The 24613-nt window shown below is 37.1% G+C and overlaps 1 protein-coding gene and 1 long non-coding RNA gene across 7 annotated transcripts in view; one reads left to right on the top strand and one right to left on the bottom strand.

Annotated features, from left to right (window-relative positions):
• Nucleotides 1-2307: 2307 nt before the first annotated feature.
• Nucleotides 2308-4066, bottom strand: LOC134141085 (uncharacterized). The gene is made up of 3 exons (XR_009958535.1): nucleotides 3852-4066; nucleotides 2856-2925; nucleotides 2308-2462 (listed from the first exon to the last, which is right to left on the bottom strand). It is a non-coding gene; the product is annotated as an uncharacterized LOC134141085 (long non-coding RNA).
• Nucleotides 4067-4194: 128 nt separating this feature from the next.
• Nucleotides 4195-24613, top strand: part of PPP1R13B (protein phosphatase 1 regulatory subunit 13B) — a 74344-nt gene continuing 53925 nt past the window's right edge. For 4 of the 6 annotated variants that reach the window (XM_062577007.1, XM_062577003.1, XM_062577006.1 and 1 more), the window contains exon 1: nucleotides 17858-18053. In XM_062577007.1, coding sequence (XP_062432991.1) covers nucleotides 17931-18053 — 123 coding nt within the window. In that variant the 5' untranslated portion in view covers nucleotides 17858-17930. Of the gene's footprint in view, nucleotides 4470-8021; nucleotides 8063-17857; nucleotides 18054-24613 lie in introns of those variants that run through there. The other 2 variants (XM_062577004.1, XM_062577005.1) reach the window with 2 other exon arrangements.

Raw genomic sequence — 24613 nt, 5'->3', positions numbered from 1 at the left:
TAAACTACAGGGGAGCAGAACAAGATTTTCTGTCTGTAAAAAGGACGGTACGTAATCTCTCTTACAGGGCTGTATCTTCTGTACTACAACAGAGAGCTACAACATAAAAAATTAACAATACCTATTTGTACAAGAATTTCATGACAATGTACAGAAACACATTCCCAATAAGGACACAGCATTCTCTCCTACATAAATTAACATTTTTTGAATCACGCGCTTTGGATTAAGCATACAACTTACGCTATTGTTTAAAGAAATTACATGTCTAATCCACTAAATGCAGGGCTGAAACATATGACCTATCAGACACTCAAATCCCAGGAAGTATACACAGCTGTAATATATACAGATGAGACGGCTTCATTCTTGCTCTAATTATTATACTCCTTTTCAGAATGATACACTGAGTTGATTGCACTGTGTAAGCTTTACATTAGTCATCTAATCCAGCATTCTTTATAACATTACAAGGTAGTGATGAAAAAGTCTCTCTCTCTTCTTCACATTTCTCAAATACTGTATACACAACACACAAAGTGTTTTTTTTAGATTATTATTTATAGTTTATCTCTGAACAAGTTTGATGGGGTTGGAAATGCATTGGCTGTATATGAATTCAAACACTGCAACATATGACTTGTTCACTATGAACTCCTTTTTGTTGCAGCCTTAGGAATTCAGCTTGTTTCTGGAATCAGAGGTTACTTGAGGACATAGTAACAAGTTAAAATAACCTTCCTGTAAATATATACTGCTTATTTTACACAGTATTTCACTAACAATATTTTAAACTACCTGCTATGAAATTCTTCTTGAAACACCTCAGTCTTTTTGTTTTGTATGCTCTGTTATAGCACACTACACCTGCATGGCAAGGTTACAAGTACTTACCTGACTCGACTTTTACAACTACTTACTTACTCATGGCCAGTTCCTCCTGCCTGCATTACAACAAATGCAAAGAAGTAATTGTTGAAAGGAGAATTATATTCTGTAATAAAGTAATTTACTAAGTTATTCAGAAAGGATTTTTTTTTAAAACACACATACAAAAACCTAAGACACCTATTTGTAGTCATTTTTTTAAGAGATTTTATTCTGTTGGTCAAGAGGAAACCCATCATACCTGTAGCCATCTAAAAGCCTGCTGTCTAATCTGAGCTAGTCATCCAGGCTCCATCTTTAATCAACAGAAAGATAGGCACCTTCAAAGACCAAGACATTTAGATAGTGGGACGAATATCTCAGGATGGAATGAATTGCCTGCAGAACTGCTTCTCTCCCTTCCCTCCCCATTCCAATTTATCTATAGAAAGAGCCTAGATGACTAATTTAGACTACATGCATAATTTTTCAATTATTGACATTGGATAAGATATATCACACTCTGACATTTGAGAATGTTTCTTTCTAGCTATTAATAGAAAGTACTTGTTATTTAAAATAATACCACATGAAAAGAAAAAAATCTTAAGTTAAAAAATAAATACTTATTTTCACGTGACACTTCCAAAGATTTAAAACATTTTCCTATGCTCCAGAGAAGCATTACCAGGTTAATGCAAAACTGAAGAAAATTGTGATCTGAGAAGGCAAGAAAACTCATTTTCCTCTTTTTGTCTATCCATAAAAAAAAACAACTAGGAGATCAGATCTGGTAGTTTTAAATACTCAAAAAACAGCAGCATTCGAAAATCTGGCCATTAGACACTTGAAAAATAAAACAGGGATTGGAACAATGTCAAGAGTGCTTTGGAAAATCTCACTAGTCTCCCATCTGTATTTTTGGGCATCTCTGCTTGTCTTAAGAACGTTGTGCATGATCATGTAAAAGGCCAGCCAGTTTATTAACTGCAGTTAATACTCATTTTTCCAATAAATCTGAGTTAAATACAAAATGTATTTTCATTTTTTTCTATATATTCATTAATTTCCAATATTTTAAAAAAATATTAATATGGTACTTTGAATGTTTGAGTCAAATTCCAATTTCTAGGTGAAGAGCTCAATATAAATCTCAATAACTAATGTTACAATAACTAATAAATAGTAAGTCCTCATTTTTTAATATTTAGAAGTTGAATAAATGTTAATTGACGGTGGCTTAAATTTGTAAAGCTGAAGGGTATTTCTCTGTTTTTCAGGTACCAAGTGGAGTGTAGTTCAGAACAACATGTATTAGAATTTATACCAAAAAATAAGCAGAAAACCTTTCCTTTAGAAAAATGTCAAAAGAATTAAGCATATTTCACACACACACACACACACACACACACACACAAATACATATTTGGAAACAAATAATTTTGATTCTGCATCTCTGGTTTTAATCTGCCTCTGTATCAGCTCCAAATTCTCTTCTCAGAAATTCCCAGGTCATGACCGCTTTCATACAATCTCTTTTATCTGAAAAGGCAACTTGTAGGTACCCCCAGTCCTTTGGTCAAGCAACATAATTTCTGCAAAGGAAAACCAGAACTTTGATGTGGAAATGCATGGACAGTGAAAAATCCCAGAAGTACGTGATCAGAAGTTATGATTTTCCTGTCTGCATTAAACAAAACATTTGTAGACACTAGGAGTTGGAACACATAGCTGGAATCAGAAGGTTTTATAATGTTTGCTGCATCCCTTGGCTGGTGAAAGGGTGGTTCTCATAAAGTCTTCTGCAGGAGAGAGGTTGATAGTTAATTTAAAGTCTTATGCTTTGTAAAGGTTGGTTAGAATTTTACTTTTTCCTTTCCTCATTTTTGTGGGAAAATGGAGATGGGAAGGGATGGGACATGTTTTGTTTTCCAAGGGAAGTAGAAATAGGAGTAAAAATAGGCTTGCATATAAAGTATCTACCATACCTTTTGAAGACATTTCCTCTTAGTTCTCAGCATCCAGTCTGTCTGGTTGCTTCATTGGTTGAACCTGTATCTGCCAAAAGGAACGCGTCTTAGAGGTTGACACTTTCATATTGCAGGCCATTATTCCAAAAAAGAGACTGTACAGAGGAGTGCCTTCCCTCCCAGGGGCAACTGTCTGCATCATATTCTCCCAGCTTTCATTCTGATAGTGTTCCTCCCATTGCAAGGGAAAAGTAATAGTGGGATAGCATTTATTGTACTTTAGCTTTTTAAATCCATCGCTGAAACAGGGAGAAATAAGCTCTGAAGTATACCTACGAGTAGTTTGTAGACCATCCTGTAAGAATCTCTGGCAAGAAGTATCACCTGATTAATGAGGAAGGCACTAATGTTTAAGGAATGAGTATGGCAAAGGTTCATGATTCCCCTGTTGCTAGAACTACAACTTTGCCACAAACATTTAGAAACATAGTAAATTCCTAGTCACTGCTATTCTTCTGTTCACTGAAGTTTAATATAAATTTGATGAGGAATTTTCTTTTCTTTTTCTTTTTTTGAATACAAAATTACATTCATTGGCTCCTCTCAAAAACTTCCTAAAACGTATCGTTTTTCCCCTCCTCGCTGCGCCCTGTCAGGGTGCTCTGTAGACAGAGTAACTCGCCTTCGGGAACGGCCGTTGAACCGAACGCCTCGAGCGCCCGCTCGACGCACGCCGCCTTTCGGCGGGGATTAACGGCCCGCCCGCGCCCCGCGGCCGCCGCGCTCCTCCCGAGCTGTTACCTTTCATCCCGCTCCTCTACTTCAGCGGAAGGAAGCGCCACAAACCGGAGCGGCGGATTTAAGGCTCATTGGAAACGTGGGAGCTCGCGGCCGGGGTCGCCGGCGGCGTGTGTACCGGCGGGGGCACCCAGTTACCGCCCACCCCTCCGAGCTGTTATCGGTTATCATCTTTTTTTTTTTTGCCATCCATTTACACCTTTCGCTGTTCCTTACCGACACGTTCCCAGCCGAGGGAAGGGGGCGGGCCCGGAGCGGCGCCGCAGGGGGAACCGGCGGGACGGGACGGGGCCACGCGTGAGGGAAACCGCCCCCCGGCGCAGCGCGGCCGGTGTTGGGGGGGGGGGGGGGTGGTTAGCGCGCCCGCCCGCACCGGGGGAGCGGAGCGACGCGCAACCCGCGAACCGGCCGCGCCTCGGCGCCGGGTCACGTGTGGCGGCAGCGCGCGTGCCCGCGGCCCCCCCCCCCCCCCCCCCGCGCCGTGCGCGCGCCGCCCCGCCCACGCCGTTTCCCGCGGCGGCCAATGGGGCCGGGGCGGCTGTTAACCCCCGGCTGGGCGGCGCGCGCAGGAAGCGCCGCGGGAAGCAGGCAGCGAGGCCGCCGCCGCCGCTGCCGCCGCTGCCGCCACCGCCACGCTGAGGAGAAGGGGGGTTGGGAGGGCTCGGAGCCCGGCCGCCGCCCGCTCCTCCTGCCGCGGGGAGCGCGGGAGGCACCTGCCGGCGCCGGCGGGGCGAGCGCGGCGTCCTCCCACCTGCGCCGTGAGCGGCGGCGGCCGGCGAGGCCCGGCGCAGCGGCAGCCTCGGCGGGGCTGGCTCGGCGGCGGCGATGATGCCGGTGAGTGGGAAGGGGCCGGCTCCGCGCCGCCCGGCGGCGGGACGCCTCCGCCTTTCCTGTGGGGCGGGCGGCGGAGGGAGCGCCGCGGCGGCGCCGTCCTGCCGGCTCGGGGTCGCGGGCAGCCAGGCCGCCGCCCGGGGCCGGGGGGCCGGGCGGGGAGGGAACGGCCGCCGAGGCGCCGCCGTGACAGGCCGAGGCTTCGCCCTGACAGGTGCCCTCCCCGGCCGTGTCGGGAACGCGGGGCGGGAGGGCTGGCGGTCGCTGCCGAGGCCTGGTGCCGTGCGCCGCTGGCCGTGTGTGTTTGGCTCTCCCTCCAAACACTGGCTTATTTTATTATTATTTATTTGTTTTCCTTCCCGCGCCGCCCAGGTGTGGGGAAGGGTTAACCAGCTCCGGCCTTCGTGCGGTTGCCAGGCCGGTGCAGAAAGCAGCCGCGTTTCGGGCTGGCCGCCTCTGGGGGAACGGCCGTCTCCCTTCCCTGCCAGCTCTTTTGTGAAACTGCCACTTATTATTTTATTTTTTTCTTTTTTCCGAAGGTAAAACCTTTGTATTCCCCTCAAACAACCTTGATTGTCTACCGTGACAGGATCTCTGTGCTGTTTCCTTCCACTCTTTCTCCCTCCTCCCCCCACTGCTCCCCGTGGGTTGGTGCAGTAGTCAGAAGAGAGGAGTTCTTCATGACAGTGTTCATCTTCTGACAGGAATTCTGAGGCTGAATAATAAACAATTATATTCTTTCTGTTAATTCCTTTAAAAAATCTGTTTCGTCTCAAATACGGGTTTGTGAAATAACCCTGTATAAGGGCTCCCATGTCTTCTGTACTTTTATTAGAAAAGAGCTTTCTATTTGCAGTTTCTCTGCAGTGCTTGCAACCAAAGCACTGCAGCAGAATGCTTTCAATGAAACAATTAAGGATTTCTTTTGCAAAATTCCGGTGCTCTAATGTTGTTTCATGTCTGAGAGGAGGAAATAAATCCTATAAACTTTCAGATTGAAGAGTACAGGTCAGTGGTCAAAAATGGGTATCAGTGGTCAAAAATGGGTATCAAGGCAAGCTTTTTAGCCAGATGTGATTTTTAACTTCCAGATGCTATGTACCAAAATACTCTGTTGATACTGTAAAAGAATTTCTGTGAACTAGATAGGCTAGAAACCAGCAGCAAGGTTCATTGAGTTGCTGGCTTGTTCCATAAGCGTATGGGTGTTTTGCAGTTTATTAGGTAATAAAAATGAAAACAAGATGACTGACAACTTTTTGAGCTTCTGTTGCAATTTGGGTTATGCTTTACATTCATAACATTCCTATTTAACAGGTGGTATGCCAATGACAGGTTAGGTCAGAACAAATATATTTGTTTCCTATTGCTACTTACTTGTGTTTGGGTTTCAGGTTAAGGAACAATGTTGTGACATCAGTAGTTCAGTGACTGACTTGTATGTGTTTGATTATTTCTGCTAGTGTCTTGTGTTGCCTTCAGGCTTCTTTAAATATGGCAGTTGCTTGTGGTTATATGAAGGTGTTACAAGATTCAGACTTTTTTGAAAGTATGTTTTGAAACATACTTCAAAGCATTTTTCAATACTGATGACTGAGTTTTAATAAAAACAAATTACCTTGCTGCAGTGCTAGTTGTGTAGCAAATTAGAGCTTGCTGAATCTAAATTCTGAAATAGTAAATATTTTGCTTTTTTGAAGAGAATTTAGCTGCTGTTTTGAGCAGTTTATCATTAGGTAGTCAGGTATATGCATATGTAAATTGACACTTTGGCAGTGCCCCTTAGTGTTCCAGTTTTTCTTCCCAGCTATTTTACTTCTGGACTATAAGGACCTTCCCTCCCCCCATTGACTGGAATAATCAGTAGATGAGGTCAAAGTAATGTGAACATAACATCTGTAGGTCTGGACCAAATGCTTTTTTACTTGACATTTCACATTTTGAAAAGGGAAAAATTAGTGCTGTAGCTCATTACGTTATGTCATTTCTTGCAAGCAAATTCATAAAGCCTTTTTTTTTGTGATCCTTTTTTTCCATGATTAACAAAAATATATAATTACAAGAGTAGAGCCTTTAATACAACTAGAACAGAGTTGCTATAACAATTGGGCATTTCTATAGTTTTGAATCAACAAATTAAATGGAAATGTTTAGAAGGTAACAGTTCTTGCTATTTTCTGTAATTTGCATCAATCAGATTTGAAGTAATTGGTTAAGGACACTTTTTTGACTAGTTAATCTTTTTAGGAATGAAGTTTTATCTGAAGAGTAGAAAATGGAACAATCATTCTTTTTTTCTTTTTTCCTGCATTTTTTTTTTTTTTGTTGGTGGTGTGTTTTCACACATCCTCCTCCCCCAGATGAGGAGCAGGGTTACCTCTGAGTGCTTTTATTAGTTACGATCTTTTGCCATCAATATACCTCTTTCTCTATTCTTTAACATTTTGTGCATAAAGTTTTCATCACTTATTTTATAACTATTTTTACATTTCATAAAAACACTGTTGGCCCTGAACACAGTTGCTCTTCCAAGAGATAATGAAACGTACAGTGTACTTCTCACTTCTTTTGTGGTTTACTGAGAAGGCACATTCATCATTAACTTTTCACGGCCTTCAGGACTTGAGGACTGTGTGTAGGACATGCTTATGATGGTACACTACATATCACCTTTACTAAAGTATTACACTGGAAGAGTTGCACTGTATAGCCTTGAACATAGTGCTGTATTTTTTCACCAAAAAAAATGGTACTTACTGCATTCTTAGAAATGCCAATCCCAGAACTGTGAGATATTCTTGCAAGCAAGAAATATTTTTGACTGAAAGCGCCATGGTTATTGTTGTTTTTCTTGCAAAATTACTACAGCTGTATATCCCTTTTCAACCATACAGTCTATGACCTGTTTTGTGGAGCTTACTTTTCTTTTTATTCTGGCCCTGTAGGATTTTTTTTGTTTGTTTGTCTGTGCATTTTGAAAAAAAAAATGGAAAATTTTTCCTTAGTGAGTGCAAATTAATGCTTTTCTCCTTGGATGGTAGTTACAAAATTGTGTGCCTCTGAAGATAGCTGCTAGCCATATTCCTTGGACCCTAGTGAGGAGGCAAGAAAAAGTTACTTTTGGAAAACGCTTATTCCCTGCCTAAGAAGAGATACAATGATAAAAGGAGCTGCTACAGCCAAGCAGGAGATAATACTTCATATTTCTTACCTAAATTTTGAGTATCATTCTTTTATGGCATATATGAGGACAGTATTTAATGCCAAAGGCATTGACAGTGCACAGACTATAATAGCTCTATATGGGGATAGCAGAAAGGGTGATGGATGCTATCTAAGAAAATTGTGATGAGCTGAGTCCCTGAGGAACAATAGATAGTATTTAATTTTTTCTTGCACCTATTATGGCAAAGCTTTTCTGATTTTGTTGTTAAGCAGGCTGGGAAAAGTTGATACCAATGTGCTCACAGCTGAGATCTAAGTTTTTTTTTTTTGTTTTTTTTTTTTTTTTGTTTTTAATATCTAGGTGGAGCATTGGGTTTTGTGTAAGGTTGAGAGTAGAAGAGCTGTTGGGCATGTGAACCCGTATGTGTAGGGTAAGGTGTTTTTTGTTGTTTTAATGGAAATGAGAGTATTGAAAAGTCTGGGGAGTGTTTAGTGTGGAGGGGTAGCTTTGTTTATTTTTTGTTTGTTTGTTTTGTCTAGTTAGTTCTGTGTGAAATTAAGTATACGCCAGTCATGGTTAACTTGCAAGAACAGTTGTAATGTCTGACTAGACAATACACATCACAGTGTTGAGATTTAATATTACAATGAATATTTATATCCCTTTAACTGTTATCGATGTTCCTGACCTATTAAGACAGATAATTTATAAAACCAGACAAAATATGTGTATCTACAGTAGTTATTTTTGAATTATCTTCCAGATAATTCCTCAGAAAGGTTGCTACTACTAAAGCTCTATTCTGCATAGTCTAAAATAGTCTATGTATACAGACGAGAAGAAGACACGTCACTTTAATACACTTAAAATGCAATTAATTTTAGGAATTTTCAGTGATGTTGAGATAATTATACATCTCTGAATTAATTGCAATATATTTTATCAGCCACACTGGTATCACCCTTGTTTGCTGCATAAATCTGAACTGACTGTAGAGAATAATTTGCAAGTTTATCAGCCATTATTAATGGAGTTATTTATTGCAACAAAGCTTAAAGGCCATTTCATATTTTCTGGATCGCATCGCTTTTTCTTTTTCTAGGATGATAGAATGTGGCCTGTTCTAGAATTAAATAAGTTTATTAGCTTCAATATGTCAAAGAAAGAGTACTGTTCATATCTTACTCTGATATTATATTTAAATATATGTAATAGATCCATGCACATTATAGTGAAACGTATGAGAATTTTGAGTCAAATGATCACGTCTATTTATATTTCTCTTCACAGATTAATGTAGGTCAGATTGTTGCCTGTTGCAGACTTCAGAAAGAATAGGTATCTATTTGAAAACAAAATACCACTCTGCTAGTTCAAGTTACGTTAATCTAAAAAAAGATGAAGTTTGATGTGAAATACAGGCCACCTCCTTATATTGTAGAAACCATTCTAAATTGTTCTATTATTAATATAAATTTAGCATACAGCTGTGGAACAGTACTCATTATGTTAAGAGTTGTCCATACATAGAATAAAGACGGTGCATTTTGTGAAGAGTTTGTGGTCTAGTGCTTACTCTTAAAACTCTCATTTATTTCATCTTAAAACTCCAGAGTTTTAGCTGCTGAATGTTTATATCCCTTTTTTTTCTACTGCATAATGTGTAGATGTTAGCATCATTTAAAAACCAGCAATTTTGAAAAGAAAAAGATTGGAGGATTACAGAACCAAACCATTGCATAATTCAGGGAAGAAGTGTATTTGTCCCTCTCCATGATGACTTGCTATTAGAACCTACTGTCTTGTAGGTTCTATGTGTGTACTTCTTATATGTATGTCTGACTTGATGTTACCATACATTGATTACAAGCATGAGCAGCTCGCAATATTTCAGGTTTTAAATTAATCCAAACAAAATGATTTTTTTTTCTTTCTTAAATTGGAAATTGTATTGTTAGGTGATTTTTAAATGTCTTTAAAGTCTTTATCGCTTCTTTCATGAAGAGCTTTCCCATCTGTCCTGAGTCATATTGCTTACTAATTCTTAAATTATACAAGTCTTAGAATAAGCAGTTTATAATATTTATTTACTAACAGTTTGCAGTGGAACGTTTTTCTGGTAGTTTGAGAGTCTTTCATTAGAATCAGTTAAACTTGGAAGCATGTAATAATCTAATGTATGAGGCAGTATAGCCATTGAATATCCTCAGTGTTTTGAGTCTTTCAAAGCAATTTTGTGTGATAGTCAGTAATGGAATTGTGCAATAATAGACACCATCCTTCAGAAGATTTGTGTGTCAAGAACAATAATGCTAATAAGAGGGTAAAGTATAAATTCTATAATAAATCCCAGGGCATGCAAATATATGAACTGTTTAGTCAAGGAAAAATATGTTATTAACATAAATTTTCACTCAGTTTATCCAGATTTTGAGTCACTCTAGTAGTTTTCTTAAATCTTGCTCTTAAGCAAGTATTTGTAATCTTGCTTGTATTTCTGAGTGCTGGTTTATCACTGTGGTGGACTAGGATATTGGAGCAACTGAATTCCTTTCAAGGCTGTGGTTTCACAATGCAGATGAGCTGAATTAACCATTTCCTGTGACCAGTGGAAAAGGTTTTGTTTCCTTCTTCCTTGCTCTTGGCTGCTCATACCCACCGTTTGCTTTGAACCTACTCTGGTGCTTGTCTCGGTAAGCAGATCCAGGTCACAAAAAATATAAAAAAAATGTTGAATATATGGTGGTATGTACACACAGACTATAAATGCATCAAGTAACAATTATGTTGTGATAGGTTATTGTCAGCGCTGGTACAAGAGAGAGCAGGCAGCTTGGCTGAGAGTGATAGCAAAGAAGGGGAAAGAAAAGTGAACTCATCATTTTGGTATCAGTGAGCTGTTTATTCAGTTTAATTGTACTGTGATGCTGTATCTCGAATGACACATTTTGAATTTTGTTCTCTGGCTATTTACCAAGTGAGTAGAACAGTAAATGAAAGTTAAGATCTCTGCAGTGCAGCAGTGTTGTTACTTCAGAGATAGTTATGTCTCACCAATTTTTACATCTTTATTGAGAAATTTTGTGTTTTCCCTGAAACAGGAGCAAGTAAGGGATTTTGTTTTTATGGTAAAACTTGTGGTCTTTTAGGAGGTCTTGGGAAGCAAATATAAAAGAACTTGAGACCAAAAAAAGGAAGAATGAAGAATACCAAATTATAGGATTTTAAATCAGTATGATGTTTAGGTAAAGGTCACTACTTTTCTGTCACTCTTTTCATTTTTCAGTATTGCACTCCTCCTAATTTCTGCCCATTCTTCCCTCATCCTTTAACATTTTTACTGTAATTTAGCTTAGTTCTTCAATAGTGGAAATACTTTTTTTTTTTTTTTAATTTTCATGTCTTTGCTTTGCTCAGCAGCAGAATTCTAGTTGTGTGTGAGAGGATTATAGCTCTAAAATTACTATTATGTTTCCAGTTTTAACAGGAAACAATAGTTTATCTAGTCTAAACTTATGTTTATTGCAGACACTGTATTTCACTTGCATGTCCTTTCATCTGCTTTAAGCCTCACTGAAGGATTTCAGCTTTCACATGACTAAACTATTGCTTTACATAGACAGAATAGGGGAAACTGAGGCTTCAGTTCTGTATGGCTGAAGCTCACCTAACTGCGGGGGCCATAATCCTGTATTCCCTGCTGCTACCTCTCTTGTGTTGGCTCTGGTATTTATCTGAATCTGTGCTGAGCCATTTCTGTATGCTAACTCAGCAGGAAGCTGTTTGCCTTTTTTTTTTTTTTCTTTTTTTTTGTTAGTTTAGCACACTGAAACTATCTCAATGCAGGCTCAGATAAGCACTGGAACTAGTGCAAGAATTTTGCCGGAAGTGTGTAGCTTGCAGGAAGGATGTCATCAGTTTTATCAATTTAGGTTGCTGGGACTGTGAGCCTGAAAAAAACCTCCAAACTGGAGAATGAGTATGGTAAGAATGTCTTGAAAATGTTAGTATATGATCTGTGTCCCAGGTGGCAGTGAAGAGTAACTTCCCTGCTCTCTGAAATGAAAACAAGGAGACGACACAGTGCCCGAGGTCTGTGCCAGGCTGTACTAGGAGAATTTTCCAATCCCAGATCCCATAGGTTGACCCCATGCACATGAGCATGGTGCTAGCATGTAATAAAGAGAATTGGAAGCATTTTCAGTCCTTTCTCCTCTCCCCGGGGAACCAATCTTTGATTCCACAGGACAAGACCTGTCCTCCCCAAAACCAAAATGCCCTTGGCTAGTTGTGTAGTTAGATTAATCTACAAAGGTGAAACAGCTGACGGTAGTTGTGAGATTTCATTATAGTTATCACACCAAAGCCAGTAGACAATCAATATATTATAAATATGATGAAAAAAAAAGCATTGTCTGACTTGCTGTCATGATCTGTGAAGGAAATGAACAGGATGGTTTGAGACTGGCAAAAATTACCATAGCCATTAGGGGTTTGTATGTGTTTGTGTGTGTATGTATGTGTATGTATTTCTCAAAGAAGCTGGGTTAAATTTTAGTTTAAAATCACAGGTACATTTTAAATTGAGGAGATGTACTTTGAATGTATATTTACATCAAAATCCTTTTCCAACCCTATTTCCTAGTGCAATTTGTCTACAGTACAGTGCTGTATCTGTTGGTATTCTAGTGATTTGCCTGAAACTGCAAGTTACCTGTTGTCATCTTATCTGCCATATTATTTGGACATATGAGAAAGTACATGGCTGACAGCCATCTCTTAAATCCTTTAAGACAATATTTATAGTATGTGAGACTACTAAGTGTTTAGTTTTTTTAAAAATGGTCAGAGCGGGTCCTTAAATTGCAAGTTGCTGTTCAGATGCATTGACAGAGGTTTTTCTGCTCTGTATTTAAAAACAGCAAGTTCTCGGAATTAAAACAACTGTATATTATTCTGCAGGTATAATGAATGGGATAACAGCTATTTAGGCTCCAAACATTTGGACTGTATGTGCACTTTGGGAGATTACTGAGTTTTTGAAACAGTGTTTTTAATTAAACTGTTAAACTCATTTCTGTATGCAGCTTCAATTCTGCACGCAGCTCTGAATGTCTCAGCATGCCTGATGCTCGATTTCCATAAATACTCCTTTATTATTCCCAATTATCTAAATTTTGAAGGATTTTAGCTGCAAGTCTGAATTGTAGTTTTCCAATAGTGGAAAAAAAATGTAATGGTTGACCTTCCTTATGCTTCTAAATCCTGTCAGACACGATGCAATTATTTTAAAACTGTATCACATGCATTGATGTCTATTCTAGCCCATGTCACTTGGAAACATTTTCAGTCTTTTCTCTCAGTAACTTCTTAGTGTATTAATGTTAGTCTATCTACCATTTTACTGCTATTTATTACCATTTCAGCAACAGCTTGTTTGATATGGTAGCATACTATGAGAGTCCATTTGAAACATTTGTTTTGTATTTTTTTTCTTGCAAAAAAGGTCACCCAAAGACAACAGACAAAAAGGAAAACGTAAAAAGGCAAAAAACTCCAAATTAAAACTCCTGACAAAATCAGTTTTTGTTTTTATGGTGATGAAGAGCAGTAATATTTGCTTTTGTAACTCTTCATAGCACGTAAAATCATGAACCAGGCTTAAATCAGTTTAAACTGTGAACTACAAACTACTTCATTTACCCCAATGTGCTTTTGGAGTCCAGCTATAATAAAGTGGTTTAATTTATGTGTCAGCTAGTGTGCTTTTGCTCATTTTTAACTAAATATAGAGGACTTCTGAACTGATTCCCATTTACCAAACTTTTGACTCTTTTGATCTGTTTTTTACACTAGAGTGTTTGTATTTTGCAGTTTGAATGTATAGTCACAAAAAGCATTTTATGGGCCATCTTAAGCATAGGTGCTTTGGTTGGGGAGGAGGGAGGGCAGTCTTCCTGAGGCTAGCACCTCTTCTTCAGCCTGCTGCCCTCAGAGTTTGGAAGTGCTGAAAGGTCTTGGCACAGAATTACAAGCTTGATCTTGGAGTGTGCATGTACTTGCCTGTAGTTTTTCAGAAGCAGGAAAGCGCTTTTGGTCAGCTTTATCTTATTTCACAAAGAACTTTTTCAAATGCTAATGTCTTGGCAGACTCTCTTCCAGTGCTCAGAGAAACTAGTATCCCTATTGTGACTAAATTTCTTTAAATTCTTTTATTTTTCCTTTTCCTGTCCTGCAACGAAATCATTCAGTTATCCTTCTCATTCTGTTAAGTATTGCAGCTTTCTTTTGAGAAAATGTACCTTCAGACAGGTGAAGGAATGCAATAATGTGAGTGTAGTAATTTATGGGGGTATGTGTGCTTATACTGGAATACACAAAATCTGATGTGCTGAGGACTTATAAATGATACCATGTTTCTAACATCCTTCGGAAAACATTTGATTAAAAATTTCCTTCCTCTCTCAGGAAAAAAACAAGTGCCAAGTATAATTTCTATTTGAAAGCACATTTTTGAATTTGAAAAAATTTGGTGTGTTTAACGCAAATTCTTTCTATACTTTAATTTTCTTTACCCTTTGACTGGGAAAAAAGAGATCCATTTTACTGATCTAGGAATGATATGTTTTATATCACTTCTACAATATATGTATTATACTGTAACAACTGTAAGCTCAGTGACTTTAGCAGAGTGTGATTTGTGGTAAGCATATTTAAGAAACCTGTAAACTTGAGTTGATATTAGTCCTGGTATCTTTTATCTTATGCATTCACCTGAAGGAGGTCTTGAGGTGTCTATTTAAAATTTCTACAGCGTGAAAATCTTAGCTAAGCAAGGCGCTGTGGAAGCACAAGTGTATTTGTGTATTGGCCTGCCTGCTCAGAAAAGTAGCTTACCCTCTGCATACTTAAGCATCTGCATACATGGTCCTCATTGATCGTATTACATTGGTTGTGAATTATCTTTTTCTTCAGATAACTTGGTGCATAAGTAGAGACTGGGTTTTCTTTCTGTTTCTTGACTTGCATTGGAGCAAATTATCCATGCTGACATTTGTGTACTTAATGTTTCCTGTCTCTACAATTGGGATTTGGATGTATAATTTCAATCTCTATTACCCTTTGAAATCTCTGGAGGAAAAATAGGAATAGGAATTCAGATATGCATGTACAGCAATCTTTACAGTGATTTTGAGGAGGGGAAAGGCAGGTGTCCTGTTTAAGATCTGTAATGGTTTGAATTTTACTGTGGCTTATTTATTTATTATAATTAATAAATCAGTTTCTTGCATCTATTTTTTCATATTGATAATGAAAAGTGCTGATAGAGTAGTGTTTTTGTAAGGATTTCTCTTTAGAAAACAAGACTAAAATGAACAGATTTAATTTAAAATAATGTATATGTTATCTTAAATAGAAGAAAAGAGAAATAGTTGACCTTCTGTGCTTGAGAAGAAGAGAATAAGTACCAGCAATTCTTGCATCTCATAATGAAAAAGAATCGTATTCCGGACTAGCTTGGCAAAACAGATGTATACTGCACAATAAAATCTAAAGGGGAATATATAAATATATAAACACCTATGAGACTTTCTGCAGCCTTTTGATACAATTATAAGTGAACCCTCTGTCTGCTGTTTGGCTATTCTCAAATGCAGTGAAATTCAGTGGAGATTTGTAATTTCTGTAACTGCAGCCAGCTGAAATATTATGTTGCTATGTTCTTTGCCTTTTAGCTAATTAGAAATGCAGTTGATTTCTTTATATTGTAGGAAATGGCTCAACATTGAAGATGAGACAATATAGATTTTAATGAACAAAGCAATCTGATGGTAACAAAAGTTAGCTTAGTATGTTACTAAAAATTAAATAGCTCAAACTTTATGACATATATAGAATGCATTACCTTGTATCAAAACCCACATACACTAAACACAGTCCATACACCATAATTTTATGCTCTAATCATGTTAAGTGTTGCATATAACTAAGGAAGTTTAAAATTTATATTTGCATATTAGGCATTTATGGTATAGCTTATATAGGAGGAAGAAAGAAATGAGAATAGTAAGGGAAGACAGAGGAATAAAGTGGGTAAGTTAATAAAACAGGCAAGCCTTAAAATTATGATATTGTGCATGTATTATTCTATTTTAATCCTTTTGAGCTCTTGCTTTTCTCTATCACTTCTTAGTGTATTTTTAATTGCTTATGTTCAGAAATTTTAGTTCAGAGCTTTATATGCATGAAATGGAAAGACATGTTATATATACTACGATGAAAAACTGTATACTTTTAAATAAATTTTATTTCTAGTTTTACTCTAATTTTGTATTTCATTATTCCATGAGGTTTTCGGAGGTCATGAACATCATGTCATCAAAACTGAATTCCTGACTCAGTATAGTTATTCAGCTGACAGGTTTACAATTTGGAAACAGTGTATCTATGGACTATATTAGAGAAAGGGAGGGACATACACTATGCTTGTATTACTTTTGTTAATCAGATTAATAATAAAGTAGATACAGGTGCTCTCAATTATTTCAGGAGAATTATTTCAGAAATTATTATTTCAGAAGTGAGAATCACAGGAAAAAAGGAAGGGGAAGTTCAGTGGCATATGTATTTATTTTAAAAGATATTGACAGTCCAGGAGGGAAAACAGGCTTCAGATTTGGACACTCCCATGTAGTTTTCATCTGCGTTTGTATGTAATGCAGTTATATTTTAAGTAAGGCTTTTATAAGTTATGCTTTTTTGTTTTGTTTAGAAGAATTCAGCTAGTAGGAATAGTTGGAAGAGCGGTACAATGTGTGTTAATATAGTCTCATTTTTCCCTCAAATATTTATTCATGTGATGATTTGTTTTCCTGGCAGATATAGATATGATCTGTTTTTGAAGAACAACCAGGCTGATTTTTTTTCCATCCTTCCAAAAGCAACGGAACCCTTTCCTTTTAAGAAATTTCCTCCAACCTCCCAGTTACTTAAAATGTTCCCAGTTACTAACAAGTTAATTTTTTAAGTTGATGCGTTTTAGATGTCTGAAGTGTTTCTACTAATTTTTTTTCCAATATACCTATCAAAATGATGCATGTTTGCTGAGGAGGAAGGAAGACTGCTTGGGATCAGAAAATGTTTTTGTTTCCAACAAAAGCCATTAAAAGAAGACAATGTTATTCCTGAATGTTGAAGCAGGCTAAATACAGTTTCTTAGTAGCTTTTTTTCCCTTCTCCTACTGCTAACATGTAGAGAAGATTAATGCAGCAATTCTGTGGATCACAAAAGAAGCAGAGAACTCATTATTTTGCCCTCCTACAGTTAGTATGTAAAGATCTATGTAGAAAATGTAGCTCATAGTCTGTCGTAAGAGAGGTGGGTTATTCGAGGTCTGTTGTGTTTCATAGTTTGGGGGGATGTTTGTTTGTTTGTTTGTTTCCTTTCTGTGTCACTTGCTTGCTCTCTTTTCCCTTTTGTCCATTAAGAGAACGGATTGAGCTGCAGAATATTCCTCTAGCTTTGCCTGTATGATTGTAGAGTAAGAGCTAAATGCACTGTTGGTGCTATTTCTCTGTATGTTCTCCACTCTAGATCCTGTATGGTGCTGACAGGAATGATGATAAACATTCGTTGTCCTTTGACATGAAGAGGGAATCGTAAACATAGTTTACCGTTTTATATTCTCTCTTGCTTGAATTATATCCAGCAAGAGGAAAGATTTTTGCCAAGTGTGGAGTAGTGCTTGGACGATAGTATTTTCTGGCATAAATATGTTTTTTTGTTGTTGTTAGCTGATTGGTCTTTCTAAAATGTTTTGTTGGTTTAAGACAATGTATCATGGAAATGTCTTTGATAGCTATTAAAATCATTTGCTCTTGGAACTTCTGCCCTTGTCATTGCCCCCGTCAACAGAAAAATCACTTATGTCTCTTGTGAGACAGATGGAGCCTTATATGTAGATTTACTAAGATGAATACTTAATATTTGTCATAACTTTATTATAATATCAAACAAAGTTTAGTATTGCACAATGAGAGGATAGCAAAACTCCCCTAGTGCCACTTTGCCTAATTAGGTGAAACTTGATCTAGCCTATCTTGTTCCTGTCACAGCTGTGGCCTGTCTTGTTTCTTTAGAACATCTTATCACTGCTCGTCATTACTGCTTGAGTTCTTATGCCAGTAGACCAAAAATATTCCATTTAAGTAGTTTTTCAGTGTAGTTGCATAGAAACTGTTCTAGGTTTTAGCTCCACACAATATATTTATATTCACTAGTATTTACAGCTATCCACATGAAGAATATTTTAAGGATGGTTCTTCAGAATATTATCAAAACATCAAAAGAGAAATCTTGGCTATCAGAAAAGACTGGACTGAACTCTAAAAATTGGAAGGACGGAGTTATAAAAAAGAAGGTGGGATTACTTAGTTTTGTGTTTATTTGCTGTAAAATAAAGCATTGTATGTTTTCCTTTTGTAAAACCTAACAGTGAATCTTTGTAAGGATTAGAATGTTTGCATGTGGAATTTTCCTTTGAAGATCACAGATTGTCATCACATAGGTTTGTTTTATAAATGAAATGTCTAAAATGTGTCAATTTATGTTGTATAAGTTCAGTTTAATGTTCTTCTTGATTCAGCCACAGTAGAGACCTGAGAACAAAACAGAACAGTTCTTAAATCTGGAAGTCGTTATTTTCTATTATGTGCAATTTCCACTCTGATGATTGGAAGAAAACTAACTCAAGACTGCCTCTTGAATCCCAAGGGATTTATTCTCTTTTCAATTTTTACATTTTTTTGCCAAGTCAGATAACATTACATCTATGACTGAGTGGTTGGTATTGCCTGAAAGCAGTACACCAATCAGTATTTTGTTAACACTGATACTTTTGTTAATTCCACTCAGTGGAATAAATCTATTCCTGTGTATTAAAAACAAAGGGCAAGAGTAGCAATGATTTCAGCTGCAACTAGCAGATTGAATTCTGTGTTTGTAGATTTCATGAAAAGTTGCTTCTGGTTCTGTATGTAAAATAAAACAGAAAGTGTTCCTGTGCTGCAAAATTGCCTTTATTAGTTGATGAAAGGCATAGTGTCTTTAGTAAGGATACTTAGTTTAATATTATTCTTATAGTGTAATAAATGAAAAGACCCAAATGTCTCTGTCTTTGTAACTTTTTTGAATAGATTATTTTCAATGTGATGGTTTGGTCAAGCTTTTATGGAATTCAGTGTGTTTTGGATGACTTTGCTGTAGCTGTTGACAAGGTCGAACACAACACTGTAGAAATATCAGCACCTTCCCTTCCCTAGCCCTAGCCAAAATATTTTTTAATAATATGAGTACACTTAGTTCTCTGATACAAATTCTGTTGGATATTTCCACCTCATGCGGATTTTGAAGACTGATTGTCTTTCAGGAAAATAAACTCAAAACCTCATGCTTAACCTTGTTCTTCAGCTTTGCCTCATGTTGCCAGAATGAGTGGTCTTTCAAAACAGATTATAATCTAATCCAAATATGCCAAAACTGAATAGGACCTGTCCTCATGCTCATCCACAATAAAAGTATAATATTTTATTTTTTTAATCTGTTGTCTGATCTTTAATCTTTAAAGGAGTTGGTGTTTGTAATGTTTCTGTTTATTTTATTTTAATTTTGATGAATATAACTTCTTCTGTGTGGGAAGCTGAGATTCTCATGCAATCAAGTGATCTCTGAAGCTGAGTCGTTTTGGAGTCATTTTCTTTTGTTTTTAATTTATTGCTAATCCATGTGAGTTTTATAGCACTGCAGTTATATTGTTTTTCAACAGCATGTCTTCCTTGCATGCTTTGGAAAGTAAAATGTTTAGTAGCAAGTATTTATTCTTGGCTATCCTTAATGAAAACAGTAAATGTCGTAGTAAAACACTGAGGCTTCTGAGCTGTTTGATTTGAAGGAGCTCAATCTTCTGCTTTACCTTCTGAAATTGGTTAATAGATGGCAAAGACTTATTTGGAATAGTCCTGTAACAAATCAGAGAATACCACTTTGCAAACTTAGAATACTTGCCTGTGAACCCAGTAAGAGTGGCTGGGAAAGGAAGCATCAACTGGTAAGAGCACAGAGTCCTTCAAGAGTTACCAGTTTCCACCTTTAATAGTAGATTTGTATGTTATGAAAGATGGCATATGGCCCATGGTCTTTTAGGCAGTGGAACAAAATGAATTTGCAGAGGAAATCTCAAAACCTTTGTCTGGGAAGAATAAAACTGTCTCCCTTTGTGTTGTATGTTGGCTAACAAAGAAATGCGCTCAGCAAGAAATTGTTGGTGCGTCTAGAATTATCACCACTCTGAAGTCTCTTGCATGGTAACTAGTGTCTTGGCAGTCCTTTTGCAGAATTATTTGCATCAAGGAGCAACAACAAGATCTCTTGCTGTTCCTCCAGATGTAACAATTTAGGAATCAAGCCAACAGATAATATGATGCAGGGATGTTGAACTCACTCTGTAGCAAGTGCCAAATTACGATTTCCACTAGCAAACATAACAAGAGGCATGTTTTATAGATTTGTGTAACTTCAGGCTGTATTCCTTTAGCTAATGACATTAAATATTGCACTTAGATTTCCTTTTAAATTAATAGTTTTATTGTAATACAACCTTTTTATTAACTTGTCCCTTTTCAGCTATACTCATTTTCCCTTCTGTAGCCAGTGTTAACTTCCTTTCTTTTTAATAAATTTGTCCAAATCCTAGCTGCTGCTTGGTTTTAAAGGAACCATCTGAATTTAACAGGAGGCATTCCAGTGTTGTGACAAACAGCAAATAGCTTCCGTAAAGATAATATGTGAAGAGCTGGCTATCGTTTAGCACCGTAGCTTGACAACAACTTCTAATATAACAAAGTATATTCTGAAATCTGGTATAGGATTATAATGTCTGAATGGTCATGTCAGCCGCCTTCTGTCTTGGCATGTGCAGGAAACTTTCATTTGTTAGGTCAGTTGTTTTTCAGCTGTATTTGTATCTTGTTCGTCATAGACTGCAGAGCATCCTTTTGAGTCTCCGTGGATTGCTTGGGTTGTTCATACATGTGAAATTCTTAGCTGCTTTCATTTCCATTAGGTGTGTCCTAGAGCACTGGAAGTCTCTTAATGAGCTACTGTTATATTTTCATTAATAATCTGCAGACCTACCTTGGTTGGTTGAATCTTTCAATGTGTGGTGATAATTGCTCTTTCTTTAGCAAAAACTGTAGCTTATTCCTCTGTCATGGAAAGTCTGTCTTGTCTGAAGGAGGAAAAAGCTTCAAATTCTATATCTTCAATTGATTTGTAGCTTTTTATATTTCTGTAACAAAGAGCAAGAAAGCTGTAAGTATCCCTTCAGCAACTAAATATCAAGATTTTTCAAATAGTCTGAATCCTGTTCGCTAGCTGTCAGACATAAAAGCTCATTTACTGAAGAAAGACAAAGACAAGAGTTACCAAAGTCCTCAAAGGAAAATCTGTGGCTGTTCTCTCTGCGTGAAACCATGACACAAAAAAATGAAGGAAAAACTTTTATTAAAAAAGATCCTTTTAATGGTATGTTTGCAGGTTTCTATAAGAATTATTAAATACTTTTTTTAAAGTGGTGACTTGTGTGCTGTAGCAAGAGAAGTGATTTTGTACTCCATTACTGAATTTGTTCATTACTGAGTTGACCAACAAGATTTTCCCCCACCACCACTTCATTTCCTGTAGCTCGGTTGTCTTGTGCAGAGCTGCATGATTGTGGATTTTTTTTTTCTTTTTTCTTTTTCTTCTTTCAGTGATCACCAAGGTGTAAGTGAGTGCAACTTGTTTATGGGCTTATCCAAAGAATGCTTTAATGAGATGAGTATAGCTAAAGTAGATTTAAGTCACATTACGTTTTCTAATTTGATCAGAAGTGACAGTATGATCCACAAATAATATTAGCTTGTTTCATTTTTGAATAATCTCATAAATGCTCACGTTCATTGATAGTAAAGTTTTGGATTTAATGCTTGTTAGCAGCCTTTCGCTGAATTGCCTGATACTTTGGTGTCAAGAGTCCTGCTCCCAGTTTTTTGATTTCCTTTGCCGGCCATATGAAGGCATAGCAGGAAGTGTTATCAGTTTCACTCTTTAAGTAATTACTGATGATTCAGTGGTTTAAAGTGTGCAAATTCACAGAAAAATCCCCCCATTTTGTGTGTTCTTTGTAAATTGAAGACTCTGTTGGTTACACTACCTTTGTGCATTTTTACCAATACAGTCAACAGGCATGACCGGGCTTTAAGTTTTGGTCTGAACTTCTAAATTTGTACAGCTTTGATGTGAGGAAACATGTTCAGAAATATGGGAAGAGTACTTAATTATTTCTCACCCCATACACGGGAAAGGGGAAAAGATGTTAAAGGGGAGTATCCTCCTAATGAAAGTCCTAAGCAATAAGAAATTTGCTTTACATTTTTAGGCTTTTATTTGCAATGAGTAAGACTCATGAACATGCTATAGGAAATTATTTTTAAAAAGAACAGTTGCATTGTGGGGGTAAATGATTATTGGAATAAAGCATACTGTTAAATAACTTGTTTATTAGACTGATTTAACATATTTTAATTTTAATATAGGAAAGTGGAATGGTTTAATCTTCTTGTGGCAGAATTGTTTCATTGCTATATTTCTAGGGTTTAGGTATAATCAACGTCAGATTTATCTGGGATGTTTGTCCTAAAATCTCTCAATATAAGGAAAAGCTCATGACTTCAGTCCAGAACATATCTTCAGATGCTTTTAATTAAAGCAATTTTATAATTATACTTTTATAGCTTGGTTTCTTTTAATTGCTTAAAGCATCACCTAATTAAGTTAGTGGTCTTGAAAACAGTATTTGTATTGTAAAAATTGTTAAATTCTGCTTTAATAATTGAAATAATGTAACTACAATTTCTACAGTTGTAGCTGATAAAAGATTGTAGGGGCATAAATTCCACACAAGAGAACTTGAACAAGATAATCAGAGAGAAAAGTTACGAATTATTCTATCAGCTATGTGCAGCGTTGTGCATACCAGTGTGTCTCATCACCAAAGAGGTGCATTTTTCACCTCTTAATATTTTTCTTACGTCTGATTTTTTTCTAGTCACTGAAAATTTCAGACTGAATCAAAGTATGTATTTGGTTGATGGGCTTCGTCACTTCAGTGAGATTTGGTTTTCTGTATTTCAGTTAAAATTTATTTCTAACAGCATCTAGCAGGCTCCTGGGAATCCCAGGTCAGTAAAATCAAGGTTGAAGAAGGCTTTGCGTTCAAGATGAAATGTGACAACCTTATTAAGACTTTTTGAGAAATACTGATATCTCTGCTGCTCAAGAGTTTTACTTTGAAGAAGTCTCTTTTTTTGCTCACTGTTCTCATCCTAGAATTTTAGGCAGCCATGGACCTAACCATTAAATGCTCTGAAATGGTAAAGGACAAGATTATGAATGGATTTTTTTTTGAACTTTATTGGGGGAATGCATGGTGAGAAGGTAATATCTTATTCCTAAGTAAAATGGAAAGAATGAAGTTGGCATTTTTATCAGAAATGTATTCTGTACTTTAAGTCTATTGTCTACCAGCATTTAATAATAAACATTTGACATACGTGGAAAAATCTCATTGCTTCTCTACTGAAAGAGAAGGGGAGAGCTTTTTCTCTTTTTTTTTCTTCTTTTTCACACTGAAGTCTCTAGGCTGGTTTAAAAAAAGCAAGGGAAAAATATAGTAAGACTAAGCAACTGTGTATGAGTTTAGCCATATTTGCTAACCAATGTTCTCTTAACTCACAATCATATGCTTAATAATTCTTAATTTGGCAGGAATTATTAACATTAGAACTATTATGAAGTATAGCTTTAATACTGTGTTGACATTCCCATATCTAGAATTGGGCAAGGAAAGCAGTGCATATCAAAAAGGAGAAAAAAAACATGTTGTTCTTCGGTGTTCTCACTTAAAAAATCTTTATTTTAAGTTTTAATATTTCAGCATGTCCTGAAATAGTACTTGGCTAATTGCTCTCTAATAGCTTAAATCATTAATTTTTTTTTTAAGGAGGATACCAGAAGATAAGTTCTTACATTGGACTGTGCTAGCCTGAAACACTAATCTTAATTGTATTTAAATATCCAAGTTAGTAAATATGTGCAACTTAGATATAAAACAAGTGGATTTCATGTAGTAGTTCTGAGGTTGCAGTTAACTTCTAACAGTCCAGGGTGTTTCATATCTTGGAAGTGTAAGGTATTATCTGAACCAAATATGCAGCTGAACATACTAACCCCCCCCCACCCCAAACAAAAAAAAATTGCATTCTTTCAGTAAGATTGTAGAAAAATGATGAGGAAAAAGATTTCAGAACTCGAAGGTTTTAACTTTCTAGACTATTTTGTGACTGAGAAAAAAGGAAGACAGCAGCTGAAAAAGCATTCTGTGGTGGTGTTACAGCTTTGTATCAGTCGTCATGTTGTCCTAGGGGAGTAAAACTGAAGTTTCAAAACACAGGTAGGAAAGTGTGAATGCATCTCTGTTGCAGAGCTCTTGGAATCTTAATTTCAGGTGAAGTAAGAATTGAACTGGACAGCTGGAGAAGTGTGAGCAGACAAACTGTTTTAAATTGGCCTGATTGTCAGCTCTGTTCAGCATATTAGCACTTCTCTCTAATGTATTTTATAGACAATACAGCAGAGCTTAAGGAAAATAAGGAGGTTGCTACACAGTTGCGTGCAAGGAAGTCCACTCAAACATGATGAAGTGCACAGAAGCTAATTTCACTGTGATGGCTGTACTGTGTATTTCATGTGTATGCTTTGATGATAATCTTCAGCAGCACATTCCTAAACTCCATCAATGCTTTCTTATATTTTGTTGCTATGCAGTATCTCCAGTTCTTACTCCATCTCCACCACAAATAGGGACAGCTATGACACTGACTT

This window comes from Rhea pennata, chromosome 5, assembly GCF_028389875.1.
Source record: "Rhea pennata isolate bPtePen1 chromosome 5, bPtePen1.pri, whole genome shotgun sequence".
In the NCBI taxonomy this organism is placed as follows: Eukaryota; Metazoa; Chordata; class Aves; order Rheiformes; family Rheidae; genus Rhea; species Rhea pennata.
This window is presented reverse-complemented; position numbering and strand designations above follow the sequence as displayed.